This window comes from Leiobunum rupestre, chromosome 6 (genome assembly GCF_980474605.1).
Source record: "Leiobunum rupestre chromosome 6, qqLeiRupe1.1.hap1, whole genome shotgun sequence".
NCBI classification, from domain to species: domain Eukaryota; kingdom Metazoa; phylum Arthropoda; class Arachnida; order Opiliones; family Sclerosomatidae; genus Leiobunum; species Leiobunum rupestre.
The window spans coordinates 31,639,326-31,650,704 of NC_143389.1; the positions used below are offsets into that span (position 1 = coordinate 31,639,326).

The 11,379-nt window shown below is 36.7% G+C and overlaps 1 protein-coding gene across 1 annotated transcript; it reads right to left on the reverse strand.

The window, feature by feature from the left end:
- Positions 1–2,396: 2,396 nt before the first annotated feature.
- On the reverse strand, positions 2,397–8,967 carry LOC149940621 (uncharacterized). Its single transcript, XM_090178738.1, has 6 exons — positions 8,809–8,967; positions 8,688–8,718; positions 6,268–6,305; positions 3,108–3,189; positions 2,960–3,043; positions 2,397–2,895 (listed from the first exon to the last, which is right to left on the reverse strand). Exons 1-6 carry the CDS (start codon positions 8,894–8,896, stop codon positions 2,514–2,516), a joined length of 705 nt encoding a protein of 234 aa, XP_090034864.1. The 5' UTR covers positions 8,897–8,967; the 3' UTR covers positions 2,397–2,513.
- Positions 8,968–11,379: the final 2,412 nt, after the last annotated feature.

An 11,379-nucleotide genomic window follows, 5' to 3' on the forward strand; every position in this document is an offset into this window, starting at 1 on the left:
CTCCACCTCCAACTTCGGTCCGGTGTGGGCTGGTAACTGGGCTTCGGCCCAGGCTAACGGAGAGGGGCCGGTAATAGTTAGTGTATGGAGCTGTTGGCTCGACCGCGTGGCATGCAGGGATTGCCACCACCCTCCTACGCATTGTAACCCGGCCACCTGAATTAAGGGCTTCAAAAGTCGCATGATGACTTAGGCCTAAGGTGGTGCCTTGGGTATTAGACTAGCTGATTATTGATTATTGATTTGAACTGGCCGTATCAGCGGATTGAGTTGCCTGCTGTGGGGCTGCGGGACTCCGTATGAGGGCACGGCGGACCCATCTCCCGGCCTTTTGGAGTTCCACCGGGATATCCAGTGCCAGCTGTGCCGGGTTATGCGGGCTGCTGTGTGCCCGCCGTTCCCCTTTAGGCGCTCCTTCCAAAGGGCTTGGCTCTCTACCTTTCTAGGTAGGGTGTCGGCTGGCGTTGCCAGAGCATCCGCCCTTATGCTGCACCTTCTGCTGGGTTGAGCGGCTTGCGTAGAGGGTGCGGCAATCAGTAGTGGGGTTCTGCTATCCATGCTGGTTTTGTCACCTGTCCGGGCTTGTGGACGCTGGCGTAGGGCATTCTGCTGAGACCACCGGTGTAGTATGCTTTTTGATTCGCTTGGAGCACCGGTATATAAATTTCTGACCCAATGTACTAATGAGCTTAAGCGTCTGTACCTTTATCAGTGTTGAGTACGCGTAATCGGTGTACAGATCATCTGACAGTGGTTAGCCCCTCGTTTCAGACATAGTTCATCAAATCTAAGAACCTTTGTAATTGAAAATCTGTCGTATTTAAAAATAATTCGCAATTTTCCTCAGTAATTAAGTGACCAGCCCCAACCAAAATTTGTTCGCCAATATACTATAACTAAGAGGGTATTTGTTACGTAATTCTCTTAATATTAATTTAATATAACATATTATATGGCCTGCACTAAAGGGGAAAACCCGCATATCAAAATGATACCACTCGTAATATGAAAAGCCGTTCTGAAGCGCAAAATATCTGTAGATCACATTTCGGTGTGTGACGGGTATCCACCCAACCTGTAGTACATATTGGAAAAAAAATCACTTAACATTTTTATTTGTAAGCCCACACGATAAAATAGAGATTAGTCCATTTCATGTTAGAAAATATTTGAAACAGAGATAGTTTGAGAAATGACATTTGGAAACTCAGGTAACGAAAACGTCAATTGTTTTCTATATCCTAGACAATACTCTATAAATATTTCTGTAAAAAAGACTTTATAAGTGTTTGCATTGGCTATAGACAGTGGCGGCGTAAACATTGCCGCCCCGGGGACCCAGCCTTCTTAAGCCGCCACTGGCTATAGATAAATTTCCAAGAATTTCTACATCAACATGTCCCGGAATTTCTATTGAAACTGGTCCAGAAATGTATATAGAAACCTTTCCGGGAATTTAGATAAAAAGTTGTCTGGGACTTTAGATAGATATATCTGTCCAGTAATTTAGATAAAAATCAGTCCAGGACTTTAGATAGAAACTTGTCGGAGAATTTACATAGAAACCTGTTCAAGAATTTAGATAGAAAGATGTCCGGAAATTTCTATAGAAACATGAACGGGAATTTCTATTTAAAAGTGCTTGGAAATTTATATAGAAACATGTTAGGTAATTCCGATATGATAATTAAAAAATTTTCAGTAATTTCGATAGAAATTACGGAGAAGATTTTTAGTAATATGGCAAATTTGGAATTTCAATATATTTAACTGATATTGGCGATAATGTACAGGAGAAATTCGTAAGTTTTCGGACGCTGTCATCATGGCGGGAATGTACGCCAAAGACGAAGGGTCAGAGACTCAGGCGAAACAGTATCTTACGGAGAAGAATCTGATGAGAATTATGGGAGCTTTGTTCTTCGGTTAGGATTAACCGAGTCACATATTGCTTACGGGGAAACTATTACTTACAGCTGAGCCCTTAGAGGTTCGGTTTCAATGCTTTTATTACATTTATTACAAAAACAACGAACATTATTTTTATGTAAAAACTATAACAAAACTTTACCTTGGCCAAAATTTGCCTAAGAAGCCGCGAAATATTTTTCGCGGTTTTTAAAGTAATTTAAACTTTCCAAGTTTTTTACTGCTGGCGCCATCTGGTACAACTTTGGCGTTATCCCTGTGAAAGAATCTTCTCCCTAGTTAAATGTGTATCGCGGAATGTGGTTATGCTGTGGAGGATATCCCTCATATTTTAGTCGAGTGCCCGAAATTTTATGGTGTTATGTTAATTCTACGTCACTCAAACATAGCTATTAGTAATTATTTTGACTTGCTAGAAGACTTCTAGGTATAGATTTATGATATAGAGATGTAATGAAAAATATGTGTAAAGTCGTTAAAAGGTTTATTTCACTATATTATAACAAATTACGCAAACTGCGTTTCCTAAACCAATATTTAAAAAATGCTGATAGATCGGCCAGAATCTGTCCGAGATTATACTTTCATACGGCTTCGGTTTGCTTGTGCTCCTTGAGAACCGTCTTGTTATTGTGGTACTCGCAAAGACGGAAACTTCGGAGGACAATGGCGGCTATTTCGGCGCCCCTCTGAAACAGATCCAAGACAGGGTTGGCGATTAGGACAACCGCGGATATCAGGGTGGCGGTGAAGTTGAGACTGGGAATCACGAAAGCGTTGTAGACGAAAACCAGAATCGGTTTCACCAGATAATCGCTGATTCTGATCAGAATACCGAGAAGCACGAGCGAGACAATCTTCAACACGAACGTGACCAATTCGAGGACTCCGGAAATGACGAAATCGGCGATCAGCATCAAGCCTCCGAAGAGCTCACCCCAAAATCTGTGACTGTACTTCAAGGTGCTGAAATAATCGACTTTGCTTCAAAACGGGTACTTGTTAGAGATAGTATGACCAATAACCTTACACGTCGCCAGCTTTGTCCGTGAACTTCTTGTCTTCAATGTGGTCGAACGTTACCACGTGCTCGCTTAAGTGCTTGAACTCGTACCTGTAACGTCCAAATATCAGTGATCAGAGCCTTCAGTGCCAGTATTAAGAATAGGTGGAACTACCTCGGTGGATCCGTGTCCTTCGGAATGATTCCAGTAGGACCTGGCAACCAGACGTTGTGACCTGAAGACATCTCCGGGTGAGCTGAAATTTCCAATTTGTTTTTAGAGCTCGGTGTTGTTACTTGCCCGATCATTCCAGAAAGTAGTTTAATGCTTCCGTTGCACAGTAATTGGGACAGTTAATTATGGGGGAAAGATTTAATACCCTGATGGTTTTACTGAATTCTACCTAATGAATGGCGAGTTCGATCTAAAAATGACTATTTATATCTTCAAAATGGTATCTAAAAACATACTATTGGTTTATACTAAAAAATGACTACTAGAACCAGACGAATTTCGACCTACATTTAGGCACCCCTGATTTTACGCCTATTTAATGCAAATAAAATTCGACAATACAACCGATAACAATTTTCATATCGACAAAAAATGATCTTTGACGCGTTACATCTCGCTAACTACCCGACATAACCATTTGGTTTATTTATGTTGACAAAGATAACAATTAGAACTCGACCTAAAACGTTTTTTAAATAAGTTAAAAAATGATAAATGGAATCCGATGGTCCGGTCACGGCCAAATTTGATCACGCGCTGTTAGCGCTACAGCGGCTAACACATTCGTCGAAATTCCGCGAGCAAGGATTTTCCCCCTATAAACTGTACTATAACGTGTAGGAGTTCAGCGCCACGCTCGGTTTTTATATTGGCTTCAATGTAATAACTATTCTAAAAATAATAATCCGCTAGGGGCGCTCACGTCATACACATCTTTTGTTCATAGGTTAACACAGAAACGTCAACGAATGAGATGGCCGCTGTAGCGCGAGAGATCAAAGTTGGCCGTGGTCCGGTCATTGATACGTTTTATCTTCTGGCCGCCATTTTAGGTGTTTGTAAAAAGCATGGGTGACATCTTTATTTTTAAATATTTTATGTTAAAAATCTTCTTACTTCAGTTATTTTACCTAATTTCACGTAACCTTAACCAAATATCAACCTAGCTAACCCTAACTTAATCTAAAGTAAACAAATGCTGAGAATATTAGACCTGGCAAGCGATCGCGAATTTCAGAAACCACCGATGTGAAAACCAGCCAATGAAATTGAGTAGTGCTGCTGCCTTTAGTCGCTTCTTTTGTTTCACTACGGCCAACTTAAATATCGCGCTAAAGCGGCCAGCCCATTCTTCGGAATTCCGTGAGCAAGGCTATAACGAGCGTGGCGCTGCACTACTACAGTTCTTTTATATTGCCTTCAATGCAAAAACTATTCTAAAAATAATATTCAACGAATGGGTTGGCCGCTATAGCGCGAGATCACAGTTGGCCGTGGTTTCACTCAAGGAAAAAGAGCAGTTACCACCCTTTCAAAAAAGGCATTTTTCAATAAGACAAAGTTACGTATTCCATGACTGCCTTGCCTCCTGCCGAACATTGCAGACAGAACTTTGACCACAGGTTTAGCAGTTTAAAGAATTACCGGTTTAAATCCAGTCGCGGTAGCACAAACTCTTTATTTGACTTTGACAAGGATTTAATGGAAACATCTATTACTAACTCCACTTATTACAACCCTATTCTATATTCCCTGGTTTTTGTGCAACTAATCTTGGCTGCTTTGCGCCATCTATACTCGTACCCAAAAACTATGCATAATAAAATATAAGAAACAAATTATTTAATTGTATCTATATAACCTTTTCGTCTTCTAAATTATTTGTAATAATATCCTAATATTTAATCAAGATATAAAATAGATTAAAATCTTAAGATACAATAGATGGCGCCTATATTCAGACTATAATAGTTTGCGCGCTAAAAAGGATGTTACAGTCCCTCAAATACTACGCTTGTGACGAACGCTTTTCGATATTTGACAGAGATTAGGAAGTGTGCTGATCCGTATAAGTCCCATTAGTATGACGTTTCTCATTCTTGAAATACTAATTTGCTACGGTGAGCTATTCACAAAACAGACTCTCGCGTAACATTCCCTTTGAAACGTTTCGCTAGAGGGCGAATTTCTTAATACGATGACGTGCCTCCGTGAATAGCTCTCAGTAAAATAATCCAAAAAACATACTTATTGAACCAAAAGTGATATAATTACCAAAAGCGTGTCTATCGGACCTATTTTTTAATGAATGTTACTAGCGAGATACAAGTTGGGAGGGAAGAATTGAAAGTATGCCTTGGGGAGGGAAGAATTGAAAGTATGCCTTGGGACAGTGTTGCCAATGTTTGACGAGTGAAAATCCCACAGTCCTTTCCAAAATTTCCAGCAAAACCCCCAACATGTTTTTAGCCACGCCCCCTCCCAAAACTCAGCGGAAAACATGCCAAATATTTTCAAGTTTCGTAGGCCAGCTCTGGAAAAAAATTAAATAAAAATTACTAATAATATTTATAGCGTTAGAGAAATAGAAGTCTGATATTTTCGGTTTAAGAATTTCTGGAAATAGTGCTTTTTCAAAAATTCAGGCCAAAAATCCCACCAAATCAATGATTTTCGCTTAAAAATCCCTTTATCCCACACAGCCCAAAAAATTGCCAAAAATCCCACAGTGTGGGATTTATCCCACACATTGGCAACAATGCTTGGGGAGGGAAGGAAGTTAAAACCAACAATTAACGCCTCCTAGTGAGAAACATAGGAACTAAGTAGCACTGGTCAAAGTTAGTGTATTTTTTTAATTTTTCGTTCGGTGGAGATGCTATCGCCATCTACCTACGATATAATACCATAGACTAGAAAAATATTCAGAAAGGCGACAATAAATAGTCTTTTATGTGGTCGATCTCGAGTCGAGCATTCATTAAACCTTTAGCATACGAAAGTACAGGGATTGTCACACTTTTGGTAATTATGTCACTTTTGTTGAACACTATACACGTATGAAAAAAACATTTTAAAAATTTAGTGTTCAATTTTCGTCACAGATGGCGATAGAGCATGCTGAAATGAAAATTACATATCGGGCTTGGCGAATCATAAGTTGGAAATACTGCGTACGTTTTGTTACTTTATTTCGCGTTTTTGTATTGGAATTCTTTCAAAATATCAACATTAAAGAGCTTACAATTTTGTACCCAAATTAATTATCAAGTTATTTTAACGTTAAAAATTTCACGAATTTATTAAAAATCGAACTTACTTTTCAATGTAGTGTACGATCCTGTATTGTCGAAATACCTGTCAACGATATTGTCTTTAGAATCTTTACCACTGGGATACATTTAACATTCAGCGCACTTTGGGCCTGTAGTAAACTAATGTACGACTTCGCGTCGAGTGCTACAGAATAAACTCTGTGGTTAACTTTGAGCAGCTAGCCAAACAACGTTTACCTTCTGCCATTATTTGTTCAGTGGCCTAATCTTATCTATAGGGCTTTATGAAGTTCATGGTACGGGTTTCCATATTTCAGCGTATTCGTAAAAATTTTGAGGAATTTCCAGAACAAAAATTAAGTTATAACGGAGTTATATTACATATATCTTACTAGATAAGTTTCCATTGAGTAGAGTTTCCCGCGAAAAAGCCTGACGATGTAAAATATTTGAAATCTTTCGTACACTTGATGGCTGATTACTAAATATTTAAATTAATTTCACCGTGATTTTTAGGGATTACTAAGATTATCATGATGATTATAATTATTTCCAATTAATTAGAGGGGGTAGATATTAAATAAAAAATCGTCTGCTACGGCTTAATTTTAACGTAACTTACGCCAATCACCCCTGGATTCCCTTAATCATTTGATTACTGTTGTTTACTACAAAACTAGCATTTGATTACTGTTGTATACTACAAGATTATCATTTGATTACTGTTGTATACTACAAGATTATCATTTGATTACTGTTGTATACTACAAGATTATCATTTGATTACTAATTGTTGTTTACTACAAAACTATAATTTGATTACAATTGTATACTACAAGATTATCATTTGATTACAATTGTATACTGCAAGATTATCATTTCATTACAATTGTATACTACAAGATTTTCATTTGATTACAATTGTATACTACAAGATTATCATTTGATTACAATTGTATACTACAAGATTATCATTTGATTACTGTTTATATATTACATGATTATCATTTGATTACTGTTTATATATTACATGATTATCGTTTGATTACTGTTTATACAGGGTGTTACGGATAAAAGTACCGAAACTTTCTATATGCATTCTATGAGTCTCTATGAGTAAAAAATGTCCAATAAACAGGGGTCCTAAAGTGCTTCGTTTCAGAGATATGGGCTCCCAAAAAACTTTCCCAAAAAACCGGACACAGCCTTAAATCTGGGAAACAATATTCTTCCTTGAACCAAATTGTTTTCATTAAACTATCAATTGTTTTTTATCCGTGGGGCGAGAAACTTTAATAACAAGTGGCAAAAGTTCATTAATGTCCTTTTAGAAATAAAATGAGTTTGAAGACAAATACAAGCCATTTTAATTTATTGATACGATTTTAATTATTTAATCTAAAGATACAAATGTCATGAAAATTCTAAAAGAATGGTTTTAAAATTGTCTAATATTCTAGCTAATATGGCACATTGGTCAAAATATTAAAATGGCTTGTATTTGTCTTCAAACTCAATTTACTTCTAAAAGGACATTAATGAACTTTTGCCACTTGTTATTAAAGTTTCTCGCCTCACGGATAAAAAACTATTGATAGTTTAATGAAAACAATTTGGTTCAAGGAAGAATATTGTTTGCCAGATGTAAGGCTGTGTCCGGTTTTTGGGGGTAGTTTTTTGGGAGCCCATATCTCTACTCATAGAGACCCATAGCATGCATATAGAAAGTTTCGGTACTTTTATCCGTAACACCCTGTATATAACATGATTATCGTTTGATTACTGTTTATATATTACATGATTATTGTTTGATTACTGTTTATATATTACATGATTATCATTCGATTAATGTTTATATATTACATGATTATCGTTCGATTACTGTTTATATATTACATGATTATCATTCGATTAATGTTTATATATTATGCGATTTTTATTACCTAAAAACAAATTATTACCCGAATTCAAATAATCGACCACTTGATCGTTTGTACAGTTGATTACATGAGTACGTAAGCATTTTTAAGTGCTATTTTTCACGATGTAATAGTTTTAGTATTTCGGTCACAATCTAATAACATTACCAGGATAGAGAGAGGGTGGATTTTTCTAACGGTAAAGATTTATTAAATGCTAATTTTTGAAGCATATAATTATTTAACTATTTGAATTTAAAATTGTCAAAACTATTTAGTAATACAGGAAAAATGTAGTCGATAAGATAAAATGTGTTTTACGAATGTCAATTTGAAAATAATAACGTTATATAATTATTTAATATTTAAATTTAACATCGTCGACACAACTTTATTACTACAAGAGAGTGTACTTTATAGGTTAAAATTATTCTTACGATTTTTAGTTTGAAATACGAATAAAGGGTATTAAAACTAGCAGGATAATAAGATGAATACTTCTCTCGAAATATTTATGTTATTTACTTGTAGTTATAATAACTCACCCGCTGTATGATGGTCCCGTGGAATTCATGGCTGAACGATATTAGGCGCCAACGAGTCGAAAAATGTCGTATTAGCAATTTGAACCGCTTCAGACCATATAATATTCCTGTATAACAATACCTTGTGATCCCAACTTGCTAAAATCGTAAGGGTTTCCTTGCATGTTGACTGTGGAAATTGTGGCCGGATAATTTAAACCGGCGCTCATGTCCAACGCTACGTTTATTGCCTTTGATGTCCTTTCGTGGCTCGATCCTAAGTTTATATGGATCTTCCTATCAAATCGAAATACAATTGCGAAATAATGTGGATAAAATTGACACTTGTTCCATTTTGGTTATCGGGGTTCGTGATGCTGTTCTTCCCACTCGATTGCGCTCGTGATCCAAAACGTCACTTTCATCTTATCATTGCGATAAGCGGCTTTATTTTGAAGATACAATTATTAGATTTTTAAATAAAAATATTAAAGATTTTAAGCACTGCGGAAATAATTTTAAATATTTTTATAAACATTATTTAAAATAGGCGTTTTAAATCCTACTTCTTTCTCGATATTTATAGATTATGTATTTTATGTTATTTATTACGGATTCAACTCTTCTAATTACACTTTTAAAATTGTTAAATTTTTATTTAATGTACTTATTAAATGTACTTACAAAAATATTCTAGAACTTTTATGCAGATTTATTTCAAAGAGGCAATAATTACAATTTTAAATTAAAATTTAACTTTTAAGCACTGCGAAAATTATATAAATAAAATAAACGTACTTATTACAGTTGAGATTACAACTAACCTTACAAAATATCCGTAGAGCGTAGAGTTATATAAAAATTATATCTATAGAGATTTATAGAAAGTCTTAAGCTTTTGTATACACTCTAGGAGCCTTGGGTGCATTTACAATATGTATTTAGAAAATACCTCCATATTTCTACATTTTTCAAAGTCTATGTTAATATAAACTAAATATTTTATAGAAATTTAGACGTATTTTCTATGTATATTTAAGTGTATTTTCTATAGATATTTAGGAATATTTTTTTTATAGATTTAGGATCTATAGATTGCATTTGTAAGGGGGGTATCCTTGAGATGTATAGGAAAACGTAATTTTTAAATCAACTAACATTTTCATAAATTTGGGTCGGAGTTTATCTACGGAAAAAAATAGGCATTAGATCTGTATGAGTATTTTGAATTTTATAAATAATATAAACGGTAAGTTGAAACATTTTTATTTTTGAACAATTTCCCTAAATAATATAAATGGTTAGTTAAAAGATTTTTATTTTTGAACAATTTCCCTAAATAATATAAACGGTTAGTTCAAATATTTTTGTATTTGAACAATTTATTTTCGCCTTATGCCCATTTCAGATAATACTTATAAAACGGGGTATTTTTAAACATATAAGACTTTCATTCACTGAACTTACAAGTTAGTCTAACAAGTTCTATTTTAAGCCTCGTTTGAAAGGGTCACTCCTGTATTTGAACTCTTCCAGACGGCATGGTCCATGGCGATGTGACTGTTCCCAAAAATATCCGAAGAGGACCCTGTTTTTGAGCAATTACGGTTGTGGTAATCAGTGAGCGCCACGTTGCTAACGTTTTTTGGTCCGACGTACAATAGAAGGGCGTTCTCTGTCCTTTGTGTCGGATAACTTGACCATTACGTCGTTTTCAATAGGAACTGGACGCGCTCTTTATGACGTAAACGAGTTGGTGACCGCGTTGACTAGAAGCTAGAAAATGTCTGTAGAAAATATATAATCGCGCTGTTTGACGTTTTATTGTGTCCGTTCCGAACGAAGAACTTTCAACTTCGGCGACCATAACTTCCTAGCTTTAATGATCGTATCTTCTGTTCAGAGGCATCCGCTCTCCGAATGATTGTAGCAGACACGCTTCTCCTCGTCATTTCCATTATTGTCGTCGTAGAAATCGAAAAAAGTTTGATTTTGTGGGGATAACGAATTCGGTTTGACACCATTTCGAATCCTCCCCGAAAAGCGAAAATGTGGTTTTTACTAGCGATGTTCAAAAGTGGGTCGGATCACATTTTTGTGGGAACATTTGTTTGGCGGCGTTGGGAGAAAGTCCGTCTCCTGGCGAGGTTATAAATCGGACCTCAACGACTGTTTCGCTTTTATTGTGATCGTCTGTCACGTCGTGAACTTGTCACGTTTTCTCGCGTCGAATAATTACTGGTTATTAATTAGGGTCCATCAAAGTGACGGACAGCCAATCGAATCGGACTTTAACGCGTTTCGTCCCGCGTTGTCTGACGCGATATGTTCTTGGTTCGTGTCGGTGGTCTAACCGGGCATGGATTGACGTTAAGTTGGTTTCAGGTTTAGGCGATTATGTGTTGGAAGCGAGCCTGGCTTCTGTTTCTGTGTTTCGGTTTGTTAGTGGATGACGGCGCCACCATCTTGCTCTTTACCCAAGGATACATTCTAGGACGGATAGTGGGTGGCATCAAAGGCGTCATGAACACTGGGGCCCGCTTGGGATCTCCGGCCCTGCTGGGCAGGTACGTCATCAGGAAAGCCGCCTCTCTGAATATGATGCGGAGGGGGGTCCTAATCGGGATGATCGGCAAACCGTTTCTGGAGGCTGGCATCATGAAGAAGACTTTGGAGGCCCAAGCCGCTCTAATGATGATCAGGAGGAGACCCT

Excerpts from the sequence above, each read along its gene's own strand:
- LOC149940621 (XM_090178738.1), bottom strand. The coding sequence starts at position 8,896 with ATGAGCGCCGGTTTAAATTATCCGGCCACAATTTCCACAGTCAACATG. Across the intron at positions 6,306-8,687 it reads ACGGGACCATCATACAGCGG|GTATTTCGACAATACAGGAT; the intron begins GTGAGTTATTAT and ends TATCGTTGACAG. Across the intron at positions 3,044-3,107 it reads AAGGACACGGATCCACCGAG|GTACGAGTTCAAGCACTTAA; the intron begins GTAGTTCCACCT and ends TGGACGTTACAG.